This window comes from Lontra canadensis, unplaced genomic scaffold (assembly GCF_010015895.1).
Source record: "Lontra canadensis isolate GAN:19392208 unplaced genomic scaffold, GSC_riverotter_1.0 scaffold108, whole genome shotgun sequence".
In the NCBI taxonomy this organism is placed as follows: domain Eukaryota; kingdom Metazoa; phylum Chordata; class Mammalia; order Carnivora; family Mustelidae; genus Lontra; species Lontra canadensis.
This window is the reverse complement of record NW_022631102.1, coordinates 3,855,352-3,873,390: the sequence shown is the minus strand read 5'-3', so window position 1 is coordinate 3,873,390 and position 18,039 is coordinate 3,855,352. Positions and strand designations below refer to the sequence as shown.

Below are 18,039 nucleotides of genomic sequence, written 5' to 3'. Positions count from 1 at the left end.
GGCTCTCCGACTCAGAGCCGGCTCTAGCTGGCACAGCTTGCAGGGGCCTCACCCTTGGGCCCTTCCACCGGGGTGGGGAAGTTCAGGGCCAGCCGTCTTGTCCTCCCCAAACAGAGGGGCTGTGTGCCCCATGCCCAGGCAGCCTCTGCCGCAGTGGTCAGCTAGCTGCACACCGCTTCGGAAATTCTGCACAGCCCTCCTCTGCTCGGGACCCCTTCCTCCAAGAAGCCTTCCAGAGCCCCATCCCCAGCTCTTGAGGCTCCGTTTTCTCCACAGATGGCAGCCTCCTCTAGCATGCCAGGACGCTGGGCCCCCAGCCCAGAAAACAGAGACACGGGCTAATGGCCTACTGACAGCATGTGCTCCATTCTAGAGTCAGGCAAAAGGCAAGAGGGGCAAGGCTGGTGGCCACACACTATGGTGGCCCCGGGGCAGTGGGGAGCTACACCGCACAGGAACGAAATCCGGAGAGACTCCGAAACACACACAGACTCATGCACGTTCCCCTTTCAGGCTGAGCGCTCGGCCAGGTTGGCCGGCTGGTGCCTGGCACCAAGTGTGTCTGCTGGGTGTCTGGCATGAGTGGAGCTGCGATTCCAGCTCTGTTCAGGCCCCCCTGGCCCGGCTCCAGGGCCAATGAAGCCCACCAGGGCCGTGCGGCCCACAGCTGAACTCCAGCCTGGCATCACGGGGTGCGCGGGGCCGCTGCTGTCACACTGACTTGCCGCTGGCCCCCACTGCCATGGGACCCCAGGCTGCCCGCTATCATTTCAGGCCTCAGCTTTCTCCTGGGAAGAGTGGACTGCCCCCATCTTGCCCTGTGGACACAAAGCCTTGGTTCTGAGAACAGTTCTGCCCAGAGAGGTGCCCAGGTCAGAGGGGCGGGGAGGCAAGCAGGCCCACTGTTTGCTGGAACAAGTGTGCACCCCCAGGGGACAATCTGGAGCCAATACCGTTTTGAATAATCATTTCTGGCGTGTTTGCTGTGGGCCCAGCAAAAAGGGAGTGGAGGGGAGTCCGCAGGTGTCACGCTGCAAACTGGCAGGAGGCAGGGCTTGGGAACTCGGCTTGGGAACTCTGACTCTGCCCAGAGGTGTTGTGGGAGCTTGAGCAAGAAGAGCCCGTGTTCTCAGGACTTCCGATACCCAAACCCGAGTGAGGGGATCAGGGAGCAGGCAGTCTCCTTCAGCCTCTGGCCCAGCGTGTAAGCCACTCATGTTACCACGGGCGCACACCCAGCTGATCTCCATCACATACTCCTGGATTCCTGCCCACGTCTGTATTCTTTTAAATAAATAAAAGTAAAAAGTTGCCTATGTTTCGAGAACCTCAGAGAAGGGTGGGGCAGGTCCCCACAGGGGTCAGACTCCAAGGGAAATGCACAGCATTAATCCAGGAGAGCCCCGCAGCACAGTGCCCACAGCTGCCCACGCAGGTCTGGCTGCCTCCCCCAGGCAGCATGCTGGACTGCCCCACCCTTCAGCTACAGATCCCAGATGGTCCTCAGCCCCCAGCTTTTCTGCCCAGTGGGAAGCTTCTTAGCATCTGAGGGACTCTCCCATGCCAGCCCCACCCCCTGCAAGCACAGTGTTGGCGGAGGGGGTAGGGCAGAAGCCTCTGAAGTCAGTTGCCCTGGGGGAGCTGTGGGCCCACCCACAGCCCTCTGTCACAAGGTACAGGTGGGGTCTGCCCCCTCGGGAAGAGATGACAGCATCATCCAAACACTTGTGCGGCCACCTGAGTGGCCACGCCCTGCCACCCACAGCCAGTGACCTTCCCTCCCAACCACAGCAACCCACCTGCAGCCCCAGCACGGACCCCGCCATCATGCAGACTGCACAGCCCTGCTGTGACCCGGCCACAGGTCCCACCCATCCCAGACCATCTTTCCTTCCTCTCCGACCTCGCCCCACCCCGTTCCTGGCTCCCAGCAGCCGTGGGAAGGGCCAGCACAGCCCCCACCTGGTGGAACCCACCATCTGGAGGGAAGTTTCCACGGTGAGACAAGCGCACGACAGGGTTGGAAGGTGGGCACCTGGTCAAGGCCTCCCCCTCACCAGAGGACCGCTTCACCGAGCTGGCCCGTCTGAGTCTCATGGCACCCAGTGGCCTTCCAGACGTACTGGGGTGGCTCTGTCCCACCAACCCTCACACACTACTCCCACCCATCTCCAAGCCCCACCCTGGCCAGGCCTGAGACCATAGAGTCCCCAGCCCCTGACTCCCACCCCTCGTCGCCCCCAGACACACCTCTGAGCCCTCAGTCACAGCAGATGCCCAGGCCCGCTGTTGGAGCCCACCCTGTCTCTCCCCATCTCTGCCATTGGACTCTGTCCAGTCTGCAGACCCCTCGGCTTTGCCCGGGTGATCATCAAGGCCCTGTTTGCACCCAGCTCCTCCCTGAACATCTCAGGCTCAATTTCCTCCCTGCCCGCCACACAGGGAGCCCCCCGCCCCATGCCTCCATCTCCAGCACAGGCCTCTCTCTGGTCCCCCCCAATCCAGACATCCACCGCCTACAGGCACCTGACACTCCATGCCTCAGTGCTGCCCCCGCCCTGCCCTCGGTGGTCCCCACCCCTGAGAAGGGCACAGCCACCCTCAGTCCCCAGTCAGCCTCCGAGAAGCTGTGGTGACCCCTCCTCGCCCTTTGCCTATCACAGCCGGTCACCGAGTCTCGATGACCAGCTATGCTGAAGCTTTGGACACATCCCCTCCTTGGCCTGGTCCAGGAAGGTCCAAGGCTCGTGCTGGGTTGGGTCCACAGTTGCCTGGGTGGTGTCCCTGTTGCCACCAGCGCTCCCCCACCTCCCTGAGCATCGACCTGAACCCTGCCTGACCTTGGCCTCTGTCTCCAGATCTGTAAAGCAGGGGTGCAGGCACCCACCCACGTGCTGCTAGGGTAGTTGTGCCGTCTGTGCACTGCCCCAGCTCATGATGCCAGAGGCAAGCACCGTGTGGACCTGGGGCTTCCAGGCTCCTGGGAATCTGGGGGGATCGCTCGGGGACTGGGGCGTCTGCTTCCCCCTGAGCAAGGAGTTGACTTAGGAGGCTATGACATCTGGAAACAGCCCCTTAACGGAAACACAGGGAGGGCGCGAGAGTCTTTTGTGACCAGACCAGCCAGAGCCAGGCCTTCAGGTAAGAGCCACGCCCCCAGCCAGGCACTCGGCCTGCAGCCTGGTGAAGTCACCTCGCTTTGCCCTGTGTCTTGGTGAATTCATCAGGACGTGCACCTAACCTGATGGGGTGCCTGTGGGGGAGGGGGTGTTTTCCAGTCCCTCCCTGGCCCATGAGAAGCCCCTGGAAGCGTGTTCCCGCCTCCCAGGGAAGAACGATGTGCATGAGTGCAGGCCTCATCCCGGGGCAGCACCTCTCACCCTGCTTTCCCCCAGGAGCCCTCCCTGGACACTCGGGGAAGGCTTGAGCCCCAGGACAGAGTGCTCGGCTGGGGCCAGGGGGTGCGGGCTGTGGGGGCCTCGTGGGCCTTGTCTCTGAGATGGATGGCACAGGAAGGTGTGGTGGGGATGAGCTTGTGGCCCTTCCCCATCTGTCTCCGGCGAGTTGACGCAGACACGGGAGGGATGTCTGGGGACAGACGCAGAGACACCAAGGAACCGGGGAGACAGCAGGCATGTTACCTGTCCCAGAGCGAGGGCGAGGACCTGGCCAGTCGGCCCTGCAGGACACGGGGCTGCCCGACGCACGAGGGCACCCAGGGGCTTCGCAGCCTGTGGGCGAAGAGGACAGAGCTGCTCAGAGAGGGGGTGGGGGCCGCCCGGGCCCACCACGGGCACAGAGAGAGGGAGGCGTGGAACCCGCCCCCCACCGGACAGCAGAACTCCTTAGCAAGGTGTCAGAGCGCGGGTGCGGGAACCGGAGTGGGGGGCCCAGCCATGGCTCCTCCCTGCCGTGGCTGCCTGGGCCCAGCGGTGGCACTGCGTCCCACCACCGGCAGGCCTACCTCGTGGTCTCAGCTTCGGAGAAGAGTCATGCTGGCAAGGTCCCACCTGGCAGGACCCTTCAGGTGGAGAGCCCAGGAGACAAGGAGCGTGGAGGGACAGCCTGACACCAGGCCCCACCTACGCTGGGAGGCTGTGATGGGCTCACGCAGGGGAGGGGTGTCCTGGGGGCTGAGAACCTGGCAGAAGTTAGGGGTCCAGGGCAGAGCCCACTACACCCTCCCTGAGACCCCTCACCCAACTCTGTGGCCTGTGTGGGCTGGGCAGTGGGTGGGCTGCAGGGGAGCTGGATGGGTCAGAGGGATGTGGGAGGGGGCCCAGGTCTGCCCTGCCCTGCTTTGGTGCCACCATGCAGGGTCACCAGGACACTGATCGACACCCCAGCCAAGTCCACTTCGGAGTGCTCCCCCCCACCACAGTCCCCCGCAGTCTCTTCAGGGATGCTCTGTGGCCTCGCCGGCCCGGAACCAGAGCAGAGATCTGATGAGAGGCTGCAGCCCCGGAAATCAGGCTTCCGAAAATCAGGCTTCCGAAAATCAGGCTTCCGAAAACCGCTGAGAGACCCGGGTGTGGAGAGAGCACTATAATCCCATCTCAGAAGGTCCGTATATCGACACCGGCCAAGAGTGAAGCAGGGGACAAGTGTGAGTGGGTGGTGGGTGGAGGGGTTCTAAGTAATTTGAAAATTTTCTTCTATACTTCCCTAGATTTGTCACATTTCCTATAGTGATGAGAAACCAGAAAAAAAATTTACTAAGGATCAAATTTTGCACTCCCCCTCTGAAAAAAGACTTCAAGGGCTGACTTGACAGGTCAAGGGGGAAGTAGGGAAGCTCTCAGCCCCTTGGCTGTGTCCTGCTCACTGGTCGCCACTTCCGGAAGCTCCCCCCGTGTCCCCACCTGTAAGATGGGCTGCCCTTGACCCTGGTCTCTTGAGCTGGGACCCCAGCACCCTGTGGAGGAGGGGCGGTGGGCAGGGCCCTGGCTGGGTCTCCAGGTGGACAGGACTTTGAAATTCCAGCCCCAGTGTCCACCCTTGGCCAATGACCCCAATGCTGCTGAGTGAACAGAGCAGGGGCAGGACAGGCCTGTGCCCGGAACATCCGGAAGCCGCCAGTCTGCCCCACAGCCCAGTCTGTGGGAGTCCCTCCCAGCCCTTAAACAGTCCTGCCTCCAAAGGGCCTCTCCGCAAGGGGGCTCCTGGCAGGTGAATTTTCAGAAGAGTAGTGGGAGGCTGGGGTCTATGGGGAAACTGAGGCCCAGGGAAGAGGCAGGGCTTGCCTGGAGGCCCAGCGAGTAGGGGGCACGGCTGTGATTTGACCCAGACACTGCTTCTGGTCACACACAGCATTTTTTTTTTTTTTTTTTTTTTTTTTTTTTTTTTTTGCTGACGACCCAGTCTTATTCTGACACAAAGGCTCATTCCCAGCCTGAGGCTGGGAGTGCCCCCCCGCCATCCTAGAGATGAGAAATCGGGCATCCAGAGAGGCTAAGCAACTCTCCCATGATCACACAGCCAGCCAGGGTGAGGAGATGAGACCCACATCTGCTGACCTCTCCTGAGGCCGCCACCCACTCCCGGAGCATCTGTGCCAGAGGACAGGAGCAGGGAGGGAGAACCTCCCTGCCCCCAGGCCTGCCTAAGTGTGTCAGCGGAGAGACAGCAGACGAGGGATTAACAGCCTCCCACTGGGCTCTCCTGGCCATGCCTACTGCCACCAGGGCCAGTGGCTGCCCCAGTGGGGGCTGGCATGGCAGAGCCATGGCCCTGGGGAGGACCCGTCACAGTGTCACCCCCCACTCGGCACGCAGGGCCTCCTTCCCACCCATGCTGGCTGAAGGGCCTGGTGACCACTGGGTGGACCGATGGACAGAGGCTGGCCCAGGCTGCAGAAGCTGGCCCGCCCTGCATTCCTGGGGCCTCGGCGACCCCGGGCTCCCCTCAGGGACATGGGTGTCCTCAGGTGGGGCACAGTGGCTACCTGACCGTATGGGCCTCCAGATGGTCCTGGGAGGCACCCTGGACCCTAGCGGGGCAGCTGGGAGAGGCAGGATGTCTGCCTGCTCAGGGAGCTGGTAGGGAGATCAGCCTGGCCAGCTCAGAGGGCTGGGGGTCCGAGGGGATGGAGGCAGAGAAAGGGACACAGGGAGGGCTGGCGCTTCTCCTACCTCATCTCCCCATCATACAGGTGGCTGCGGCCAGTGTGGCTGCCCCTGACTAGTCCAGGATGGAGGGAGAGGAGGAAGGGGCTTACAGCCACACCTAGCCTGGCCTGAGACCCCGCCCCCACACACCAGGCCCCCTTCCTCCTCTCCCTGCAGGAAAGGACCCCGGCCCTCTCTATTCCTGCTGATCCCACAAATGTGGCCACACTCACACCCACCATCAAGGCAGTGGTCCTTGATTCTCTCAGTCCCCAGAGCCTCTTTTTTCTTGCGAGGCTCTGTTCAAATGTTACCTCTTCCGGGAAGCCTTCCTTGGTTCCTGCTCTCTGAAAGTTCCCTCTCTTTCCTCCTCTGTCCCCATCAGACTGTGACTACCTCCTGATGCCCTTCCTCCATCACTCAGGCCTCCTGGGGCCCGGGCCCGGGCCATTTGCCCTCTCTGTTCCCCTTGATGTCTATGGCACCAGGTGCCATGCTGGGCATGGGGAGGAAGGGCGTGTGACTTCCGGGAGCCCTGGGGTGCGGGGAGAAAATCCTCCCCTGCTCCGTGGGGTTGACAAGGTTACTGGGTCAGGTGCACCTGGAGGGCCGAAGTCTTTCTGGGGATGAGGTGCGGCGGCGGGGCGGAGGCCAACGGATCGCGCAAAGTTGGCTGAAGGAGCCTCAGGGCCCCAGTGTCCCGGCGGCGCCTCCCCCAACCCCCCCTCCCAGGACAGCCTGTCTTCCGGCTCGCGGAGCTCGGGCCCCACCCAGCAGTCACGCTCCAGCAGCCCTAAACTGCTTGTCACTGCTCATGTGCTGCAGGCGGCTTCTCATCTTGGTGACTTTGTCCCCATGTCTCCTCTGCCTGGATTGCACGCACTCCCTCCTGCTCCGGGTTAACTCCTCCACACCCGGGGTCCCCCAACACCCTGGCTGGGGCAGCCGGCACCGGGCAGGGATCAGCCGCTGCTCACAGGTCTCGAGCACAGGGAACCCCGCAGCCCCCCACGCCCCCTGCATCCCGATCTGCCCCCCAGCAGCCAAATGGCATGCCAGGAAACGCAGCCACACCATGGGCCACCTCTGGTCAAAATCCCCCCACCTGCGCCCAACCCAAGCAAAAACCCCAGGCTCAGGGGGGCTCTCCCCTCCCCGTGCCGGCCCCCTCGCTCAGCCTGGCTGGAGCCCCTTCCTTCCCACCACAGGGTCGGCCAGGGACATGCGCCCCCAGCTTTTTTCCGGGCCTACCCCTCCTCTCCCTCAAGCCCCAGGCCCCTGGCACAGCCTGCCCTCCCCACTCTGTCTCCCTGGCCGGCCTGGGGGACTCGCCCTCCTTATTTGCCAGCTGTCCCTAGCACCCAGCGCAGCCCGCAGGATGTCCCACTGGACCCGGGATTCCCAGGAGGAGCCAGAGACAATCCCTTCAGGACCTTAGTGTCCCCTCTCCCGCCTCCGAGCTCTGTAGTGTGTCCCAGCCTGTGCCTCGTTCAGCGATCCCCACTTTCCTGCTGGCCCCAGAAGAGTCTTTTCTCTGTTCCTCTGGGGAGCCCACCCTGGCTGGATCTCTCCTGAGGGGCAGATGGGCGTGAATGGCCAACCAATATCTCCAGAACCTTCCGAGGGCCCACCTGCCCCAGGCACGTGTGTAAAGCTGCTTGTCTAGTCTCAGACTGCCCCAACAGGGAGGTGTGCATTGCACCTATTTTATAGATGGGGAAACTGAGGTTCGTGGCAATCAAGGAGTGGGGTCCCTCTGAGGTCACATGGATTCAATGCCAGGTCAACTGCTCTTCCCCTGACATTGAGATGACAGGTTTTAATGCAAACTGCCGTGCTCCATAGTTTTCTTCCAACCATCTCCCAGGCACACGTGCTCGCGGGGCGCTGCCGTCCCTCCTGTGAGGGCCTGCGAGGGCTGCCTGTGGTCAGTCTGATGGAGGCGGGGCCTGGAGCCCAAGAGGAGAGGTGACCCAAGCAGGGTCCAGGGCAGACGTGTGGGCCTGGAGCCCCACAGGACGTACCATCCAGCTTCCTGTTGGGTCCTGGAGCTTCTCCCCAGAGGAAAGGAGTTCGGGGCCCCCGGCAGCACGGCTCTGGGCCTCAGACATGCCCACCCGGAGCTCCCCAATAGCCCTCAGCTGGCCCCTGTAGCAAGGGCACCAGCAGCGCCGGGGGCATGGAGATGGGGACCCCACACCAGGCTGTCACCGCCGTCACTGAGCTGTTGGCAAAGGTCCTGGGGAAGGTCACGTGCATGTGTGCAGATGCATGTGTGCCCATGCGTGTACCCCAGGACAGGGGACTGTCCCGGGGCTGACCTAGGGGCCCACAGCCAGGAGGGTTCACCAGCTCAAGCTAGGGGACGTAGGAAGTCCTTGAACTCAACACCTGCCCGGGTCCTACTCTCTCCTGGCCCGCTAAGGTCACCCAGTGGGAGCGTCATCCCTGCCCTCCCCACGGCCCCTGGTGACGTGGCTGTTCCACTGCCCCCTCTCGCTTCAGCCCTCCTCACCTTATCAGGTGGCCGCAGCCCAGCACCTGCGTCCCCCTCTCTCTGCAAGGCAGAACCATGTGCCAAGCGCTGGGGTCCCTGTGACCTAATGAGCCCTCGGAGGCTGGAGAGACCCAGGAGGTGCCCAGGGCTGGGACATGGCAGGGTGACCTGGGCACGTGGACAGAGTGGCTGCAAGTTACCCCGAGCCTTTGCACATGCTGCCCCTCCTGCTCAGCACACCCCTTCCCAGCTTGTTGGTTCTTGGGTTCACCTCGTCCAGGAAGCCCTCCCAGACCTCCAGCTGGGTCACATGCTATCCTGGTCCCAGTCTTACAATATAGGGGGCACTGTCTGGGTACAGGGGCCTTGTCTGTGCCTCCTCCTCAGGGTCCTAGAGCCTGGTGCCGGACCAGGCACATGGCAGAGGCTGGCAGCCAGGCACTGCAGGAGGCCACGGCCTCTGGGCAGCCCTGATTTCAGCTGAGCTCCCAGTACCCTTTCAGGAAAGGCCCATTGGGAGAAGGCTGAGGACTCTGGGCCCTAAAGAGGCGGCCATCAGTGGCAGACAACGTGGGTCCCCAGCATGTGGCTGGCGCGTGGCAACGCAAAACTCTTGCTTCAATGATGACTGGGGGTGGGGGTGACGTGGCTGAGGGATGGCACCCCACGGGCGGGAGGGGCACCCAGCCCAGCTCCCACGCCCGTGGGGATGCCCCGCTGGCCTTCCCCAGTGCTGGCTGCCTTCAGCGATCCCACTTCCGACACCCTGCTCTCTTTCCAGCTCACACTGGGGACACCCCTCCCTCCATCACCCATCTGGTCCCCATGCACAAGGCTCCACATCCCCTCCCTGCCTCTTCCTTCATCGCAGGAGCGCTGGGACCAAACCCCAGCCTGGTGAAGGCCGCCTCTCCATGGACAAAGGAAGCCACAAAGCTGCCTGTTGGGACTCGCTTTGTGCTCATCTGACGGAATGACCTGGAATCGTCTCACATTCCCAGCTCGTCCCCTCTCCCACCTGCCTGAAAAGCGACTTCACACCTTCTACTCCCTGCTCAGCCTCCCCATCCCTCCGCCCCGCTGAGGAAACAAAGCCGCCCCGAGGGAACTCACACAGATGTCCCTGGCCAGGTGTAGCCACCTACCCACATCTGCCCCGACACCTGGCACCACCCGCTGGCCTGACAGGCAGCCCTCGACCCCCTCTGGGTGTGGCTCAGTGACTCCCCCCTTGCTCCCTGGCCACCAGCGTCTCTCTCTCTCTTCCAGAGCATTCTCCAACATCAAAAACCACCTTCTCTTGACCCTCTAAGGACCGCCCCTTTCCCTCACTGCTCTGTGGGGATGCTGCCTGTCCTCATTCTCAGCCTACTGGGACCAATGGAGCCCACGGTGGCAGGGCTGAGCCTTCCCCCTCCTGAGAGCACTGCCTTCTTCTCCGTCTCCTTCTTGAAGGTCTGAAGGTGAGAACATCCTGGCGGGGGACCAGGGTGCATCCCAGATCCCTGGCCTGGGGGGAAGGGCCAACTCAGTGCTGGCAGGGGAGACACAGGCCAAAGGCGCTGAGTGCAGGCCAAGTGTCTGGTCCTGTCCCTTGGGGCACCAGGCTGTGGCTTGGGGCTGTCCCTCCTGTGGCTGAGCCAGGAAGGGGAGCCCAAGGAGGCTACCTCGGTGGGAGGCAAGCCACAGGGCCCTCAAGAAGCCCCCCCCAGAATCCCTGGCTTTGTAAGGGCTCCTTGGGCACCCCCTGCCCAACCCCCTCTTTCCTAACAACCAGCTGGGCACTGCGCGTCTGCTCTTTCATGAGTTTCCTACTCTAGACTGGGGGGCCTGGAAGGCGCAACCATGCACACTTGGCCCCAGACCCCTCCCCTGCCCCAAGGCCAGACCTGCTCTCCACCCAGAGTCGGGGAGCCCACGGGAAGACGGATGGATGGAATGACCATGGGGTTGGCCCCACAGGTGATGAGGGGCTCCCAAATTAACCTCCCAGCACCTGAAATTCTGCCCTCGAGCCCCTCGGCTGAGAAGGCACCACCATTCAATACTTTGGTGATGGGGTTCATGGCCGCCCACCAAGGATCCCACAACGGCTTCACTCATTTGTACCTCCACCAGCCGGCGAGCCACTGCAGACAGACACGGGCACATGGTAACTGGAGCGGTGGGAGGGCCTGTTTTTTGGAATCCGGGGATCACGAAGGTAATCAGAGCTGTGGGAGGCTTAGTGGTGACCCCAACACCACAGGGCCCCAACCCTGCGCTCCCTCCATGCCCTGCCACTCTGGGCTCCTGGCTGGCCCCGCCCTCCTCTCCCCTCCCCAGCTACCTCTGCCCCTCCCCCTCCCCACACACCTCTCCAGGGCAAGAGACACTCCCCAGGAGGCCAAACCCCATCTGGAGGAAAAGGGGAGCTATGATGGTGGGTTTTCACCACTGGGCTGGAAAGAGCCGCCTTTCTGGGCCTCAGATTCAAAACCCACTTGTGGGTACTTGTGACCACCATGACCTCCTCCAGGAAACGGCTTCCTGAGATTACCCTCATTCAGTGACTCAGTCTCCTAGCGAGACCTACTGTGTGCCACTGGTGTGTCGAGACCTACTGTGTGCCACTGGCGTGTCCTCACTGAATCCTCACCTCCCTGGGTGGGGGGTGCTGCCCATCGGCAGACAGAGGAGTCATGGCCAGGGGCAAGGGTGTCTTTCAAGGGCACTGGGCTAGTACAGGCTACTCTCCCAGGATGGCCTCTCCACCCCAGGACGGCCCCTGCAGACATCACCACAGGTCCCCCAGCCCTGGTCCCCACCCTCTCCTGCCAGGACACTGGACCCTGGCAGAGCACCGTCACGCTGCTGGCCATGAGGGATGTGGGACGAGGGGCTGAGGACTCCAGGAGACCCGGCCTCGCGTCCTGCTGCCCTCATCCAAGAGCCATCTTGTCTTCCCCATCTCAGATCAGCAACTCCGTCAAGACGGTCTCTTCACTGTTGCCCTGGGGTGGGCTCCCTGACTGGCTCACCAGCCCCAGCACCAGGGAGTGGGGGCAGGCAGTTAACAGGCAGACCATTAACCCCGTGCCAAGATCCATGGTAACAATGAAATCTTGGAAACAACCTTCTAATGTAGGTGCTCTTATGATGCCCACTCTGTGGAGGCAGAAACTGAGAATCAGAGAGGTGCATAAATTTGTCCAAGGCCACATAGCCAGTAAGTGACAGAGCCGGGATTCAAAGCCAGGTGAGTCTACCTTCTTAATCACGTGCTTCCTCAGGGAGGCTTTCCGAGTGGGGACTCAGATGTGCTGTGAGGATAGGAGACTTGGAAGGGCAGGGCAGAAGAAGAAAGAATAGTCAGGGTGGAGGGTCTCTTTGTAGTGCCTGGAAACCCAAAGGGGGAAGTCAAAGCAAGGTAGTCATTCACACCATAGTAAGAATTAGCACATAAACCTTCCTCCGCTAGGGTCAGGTTTAGAAGTGAGGCAGAGAGCCTTGGGGACCCCACTTAGGGAGGGACTGGGCCTGTCCGGTGGGTGGAGAAGACAAGAGGCAGAGAGTAGGCAGTCTGGAGGGAAGGAAGAAGAAAACCCAAAGGCAATCCTAGAGGCATCAGATGGGCCTCAGCAAGTAGCTGGTCCCCAGAAAAGCTCTTCTTGACTTGGCAGCCAGTCCTTCAACCCTCAGTGAGTACCTACTGCGTGCTCACCCTGCCCAGAGAATGCAGATGGCCTCCAGGACAGGGGGCCTACCCAGAGCAAGTATGCAGCAGGAGAACCCCAAACCCATGGGTAAGACAGCAGCCCATGTGTCCCCAAACTTGCTCTCCCCCTGTAACTCTCCCCATTGCAGGTGACAATGGCTGTATCCTTTGCTCTGGCCCAACACCCAGGAGTTGTCCTGGATGCCTCGTCTTCCCTCACACCCCACATCCATCCTATCAGGAGACGCTGTCTGCTCTCCTCCCGAATACACCAGAACTCTCGCCCACCTCCATGGTCACTGCCCGGTGCAGGGGAGGGGGGCGGCGGTGTCCAAGCTGCCATCTTGACTCTCCTGGTCCCTGCCCTGCCCCCATCCTGACCTCCCAGCTGTGCCCCCTCACGCCACACAGAGCCGACCCCACCATGGCTCTGCTCGCCAGCCCTCAGCCGTCCCCACTCAGCGGGAGCCTCCATTGGTCCCCCTCACCTCCCTGGCCTCCTTATCACTCTGCTCAGCTACTTGGGCCTGTCCCCATTTCTCACAGGACATCCCCTTCCTCTGTACCTTGCCCCTGCTGTTTCCTCTGCCTGGAGCTCTCCCCTCCCCACACAACTGTGGTGACCCATCACCTGCTCAGGCCTGCACTCAGCTATCGCCTCCCTGTGTGTGGCGGGCTTCCCAGGCCGGGCTGCCCCAACTGCAACACACTCACTGCCCTTCTGTTCTGGGGACATTTTTGGTCTCCACAGCACTGGTCACTGTGATATTTATTTTAAAAAGTTTTCTGTCTCCCCTAATAAGAGGAAGTTTTTGGTCACTGCAATATCCTCCATGCCTATGACAGCCTGTAGCAAACAATAGGTGCTCAATAAATACTTGTCAAGCATGTGATCGATGAGCAAATTAATTCAACAGTGACAACCCAGAGGGCCAAGGCACTGGAGACTCGTAGATGGGAGAAGGGGTCCCTGTGGAGGGAGGCAGGACAGGCCACCTCTGAGTGACCAGTGAGGGGAGCAGCCATGCACTAAAAGTGGCCCGGGTGCCGTGCAAGAGTTTGGGTCTTCTGGGGGGGCCAGCAGGGATCTGGAGCTGTCAGAGGTGTGTCCTCAATTCTGGGCTTCAGGGAGGGTGCTGCTGTGGCCTGGAGGAGGGGGACATTGGAAGGGAGGATGGGAAGCCTGCTTGTCTGAGGGGACAGGTGTCATGGGCATCCCCAGGGGGGTGGGCTGCACCATTTGGTCCAGACACAGACAGGCCTCTTCCAACTGGGCACCGTCCTGATGCTTGGGGATGCTGTGGCCTTCCTGGCCTCAGAGATCTGGGTGAGTCCCCTTCTGGCCTCAGTTTCCCCGGAGCCCTCCAGCTCTGTGATCCTTCACAGCTGGGAGGGCAGGAGGCGGAGAATCCGGGGAAGGTCAGAGCTCAGCCCCCATGTGAGGAAGTTGTCCCACCTTTAAGACCTGCCTCCGGGTGCCACTCTCCCACCTGCTCCCGGCTCCTGCCCCCGTCCAGAAGGCCCCCCGTCCCTGCTCTTTGTCTCAGTAGGGCCCCCACCTCCCGTTGAGGCCAAATCCCTCCACCAGAGGCTCTCGCAGCTCTGAGGGCCTCCCAGGGGATTATATAAAAAAATAATAATAAATAACACTACTCTCTGAGGGCCCAAGGAGTCGGGTAGAGGGCACAAGTGAGGGAGAGGCTCCCTCTCGAGCACTGTAAAGAGTGGGGAGTGGCTGTCCGACTCCTCCTTCCACACTGTTTGCCACAGTGTGGCCTCATCCAAAAGCATTTACTGAATACCTACTAAGTGCCAGTTCTAAACACTGGAGGTCAGCAGTGGACTGGTGTTCTGGACAGGGGAGTGGGGAGACAGGTAATAAACAAGATAAAAAAATAAAGCAAATCACTAGTCAGCTGGAGATTGGGGTGGCAGGGAAAATCAAGGCAGAGAGGGGGCAGGGAGGGGGGTTGATATTATGAATGGAATGAGCAGTCAGGAAACCAGATGTCCCCCTGACATCTGAAAATGATGTGGAAGGAGGGAAGGTAGGACTCATATGGATATCTGGAGAAGAACATTCCAGGTCGAAAGGAAGAGCTTGGGCAAAGGCCCGGGGGCAGGAGCCTGTCTAATGTGCTTGAGGAATGGCAAGGAGGCCAGGCGGCTAGAGGGGAGAGTCATGGGAGAGGAGGTCAGTGGGACTGGACCTTTCCACCATGACGTGTCATCTGTCTCTACGTCCAGGACACCAGGTTGGTGTTTCCCCACAGCGTCCCCAGCACGGAGAGTGGCCGTTGGCAGGGGCACAACCACAGCAAACATCAGTCATCACAGTACATCAAAGAGCAGCAACGCGAACATTGGGGTGTCCCTGGGCAAAAAAGCTTTACTCTGCAGGACAAGCCAAAAACATTCAACCGAATTAAAAAGTTAAGAAGTTTGTTCATCACAGGACCATTTCAAGGGCGGGAAGCTAGTGGCCGCTGGGAGGTGACTGGCACAAGGACCTGGCCCAAGAAGACCCACAAGCTGGTCAGACAGCCTGGTGGGAAAACACGCACAGAACTTACAGAAGAGGAACCCCCAGTGAGCACCAATCCAGGGGAGTGCAGTTAGCATCCCCCCACCCTGAGAAACAGCACCATGTCCCCCCTACCCCGCCCCCAAAGATGATGCCACGATGCCAAGTGCTGGGAGGTCATGGACCTCCCAACGACCCTGGGCTGCACTAGGAGCGTGGCCCACCCCTTCTTCCTGACCCTACAGCTCTGCCCCAGGGTGGGGCGGAACCCGAACCATGCAGCTTGTGGGCCCCCAGAGCACCTGGGCAGGACCATCCTGCAGCTCGGTCCCCAGGGGTCCAGGCAGGAAGCCAACCCCACTGCTCCAGCAGAGAAGAAAGGGACAGCACTCACACCAGCTGCGGGCCACCCCGCCCCGCCGCCAACACGAAAACACACTGTTCTGGCGAGAAAAGGCCAGCCTTTGGCACACAGGCTACAAGACTCCGTGGACGGGAGGTTCTAGACCAGGCAAGAAAAGGGGCTCTGTCCGTTAGAGAGTCAGAGACGCTCTCAGGTGGCAGAAGGATGCAGAAAACAAAGAATGGATTGTCACAAACGCCAGCCACCTGCCCCCCCCCTCCCCGCCAGGCCTCTGGGGAGCCGGAGGGAGCCGGGAATGGGGAGGGGTGTTGGGGCGCCCCTAGAGGGCCGGCAGTATTCATCTTCTTGACCCGGGCGCCTGCCGTTCTAAACTTGATCTCTAGACGGCACAGATATGTATTCCCTTTTCTGTATGCTGGTCACAGTTCACAACTTTGAAAAATCCTGGTTGGGGGAGAGGGAGGGGGGCCGCATAGCGGGAAGAGTTCTGGTTTCCGGGGCACCTGCTCCGTCCCTGCGGTGGCTGACCCACTTTCCTACATCACAGAGGGGATGGGGCTAGCCCAAAGGCCTGCGGCAGACAAAGTGGCCACGGCAGGAGCACAGGAGCGAAGGCAGAGGGGACCCTGTGCAGGGGAGAGTGGAGGAGGGGATTGATTTGAGGATTGACCTCCCTGCCCTGCAAAAAGACAGCGGCCCGGCCTCACCAACAGCCACAAATACAAGTGTCACCGGCAGAGGCAGGAGGGCTGAGGGAGCAAGGGCAAGGGGACACGGGACCCCAGGTCAGAGGTGGCCAGACCTGGGTGAGCATGACCGTGGGTGAGCCCCTGCTGGGCGCTGGGGAAGGGAGACTAGAGAGGGCAGACCCAGGCTCTGCTAGAAGGGGCTCCCCTTCAGGGCACACGCCAGAGGGTGCTCCCCACCCCTTCCCGTCCCCCCCCAATGCATCCCTGCATCTTAGGGCCTCCCATGGACTTTGTGCCTCTTGGGAGGTCTCTCTGGTCTATCCTCCTTGCTAACTCCTATTTATTCTTCAAGCCTTGGCTCAAATACCCCTGCTTCCAGGAAGCCCTCCCTGATATCCCAAGCCAGTATCCCTGGCCTGGGCTCCCTGGGAAGATCTGTGGTTGATGGTCCTGTGTCCCCACCTGCTCTGGAGGGTTGGCCTGGGTCTTATGTGGTCTCAGTGCCCAATGCAGGACTCAGTACGCAGAAAGGGAATGATTCCACTCGAGGGTGAGGGACAAGAGAGTCCCAAAAGCAACAGAGAATAGGTGACAGGGAGAAAAAGTTTACCCTGTAGACAAGAAGGCAGGTGGAAAGGTGTTCTGGGCAGGGGAACAGCACAGGCTGAGGCAGAAAGGCTTGGCAGCTTATTTGGGGCCGAGAAGGGGGGCTTCAGTATGGGGTGGGGGGTGAGCAGAGGGAGTCAGCAGACGGGCTGGGGCAGGGGAAACCCACGAAGGGAGCCTTGGGTTCCTTTTGTCCACTCATCACATCTTTCCTGGACCCTTCCACGAGCTAGACTTGGTTCCAGGCTCCAGAGTGGGGGTGGGATGTCAAGTTTGGGGGGGCGGGAGGACCTGCCACTGGGAGCTCAGTTCAGATCCCCAGGCCCAGCCTGCAAAGTGCAGAACTGCAATCTAGGAGTAGGAGGTGGGGTCCAGGACACCCCAAGACCCCTTCATTTTGACCACAGACGCACCTTCTCCAGCTTGGGGAACCCACCAAAGTATGGTTCAGATGCCCCACAGTGATGCCCCACCTGGGCCCCTGCTGTGGGCCAGGTCTCATGTGAGGCACCTCATTCTCCCAACAGCCCTGCCGAGGCATGGGATGATTAGGACATCCACTTCACAGATGAGAAAACTGAGGCCAGAGATGGGCTCTGTGGGCGCCCAAGCCCCATGACCTTCCCGTTTTGACTAACTTCCCCTACCTCGTTTGAGGCCTCTTGGTCCTGGACCCCTGCCCCACCCCCCACCAACGGCACTAAATGCAGAATGGAACCCTACAGGGGCAGTCCCTGCACTGGCTGGTAAGGAAGGGTCTGGAAAGTCCCTTAAGGCACTTCTGAGAACACTAATGGGGGTGAGAAGAAGAGGAGGGCAGGACCGTCCCCACTTCTGGGATGCTGTACTGTGTCCCGGCCCCACGGGATCCCCACCCCCACCAGCTCCAAAATCCTGCCTCAGGTGAAAGCCCAAGGGGCTCAGAACAGCCCAGAAGCCCAGGCTACTGCCCCTCGCCTTTGGGACTCGGCCCAGGGAAGCCCTCAGCCCCCGATGCCCTTAGCATCTCAGGCAGTGGGTCTACCCAGATGGCCCCCTTGCCCCCCTCACTCACCTGCCCACCTGCATCCTCTCTGTCCCCACTGCCCAGAACACAGGGGTGGGTGGACATGGAGAGCAAGAGAAAGACAAAGAGAACCACAGAAGGGATACCCCTCCCCCAAGCTGGTCTTGGGGTGCCCCATGAGTGCTACCTTTCAAGTCCCAGCTGAGTTAAGCAGTGTCCCTTCTTCCTAGGGAACCATCCCAGGTCCGGAGACGGGTGAGATGACAGCCAAGGTTGGGTATCAGGGAGGACCCCGGCCTGAGGTCAGAGGCCTAAGCTCATCATCTCCTTGGGCCTCACCCGCCCCACCTGGACCTTGACCATGCTCAGGTGGGCCAGATTGAGCATCAGAGTTTGGGTCTGAGCTCCAATGACCTAAGAGACCGGGCTCCCTCCTCCTAGCCAGGGACAAGTATGTCCTTGCCCAGTGGGACCAAGAGAGGGCTGCACTCCAGCCCAGTGGCCAGGAGATGGCCCTGCTCTGAAAAGCCCGACTCTGGCTTCTGTGAG

General features: G+C 61.0%; 1 protein-coding gene across 9 annotated transcripts in view; it reads right to left on the bottom strand.

Moving 5' to 3' along the window:
• Positions 1-18,039, bottom strand: part of BEGAIN (brain enriched guanylate kinase associated) — a 46,674-nt gene that overhangs the window by 9,061 nt on the left and 19,574 nt on the right. For 4 of the 9 annotated variants that reach the window (XM_032839557.1, XM_032839560.1, XM_032839558.1 and 1 more), the window contains exon 3: positions 3,642-3,731. The exons of 4 other annotated variants lie outside the window; for them this stretch is intronic. In XM_032839557.1, coding sequence (XP_032695448.1) covers positions 3,642-3,731 — 90 coding nt within the window. Of the gene's footprint in view, positions 1-3,641; positions 3,732-6,421; positions 6,653-18,039 lie in introns of those variants that run through there. One more of the 9 variants, XM_032839555.1, reaches the window with a different exon arrangement.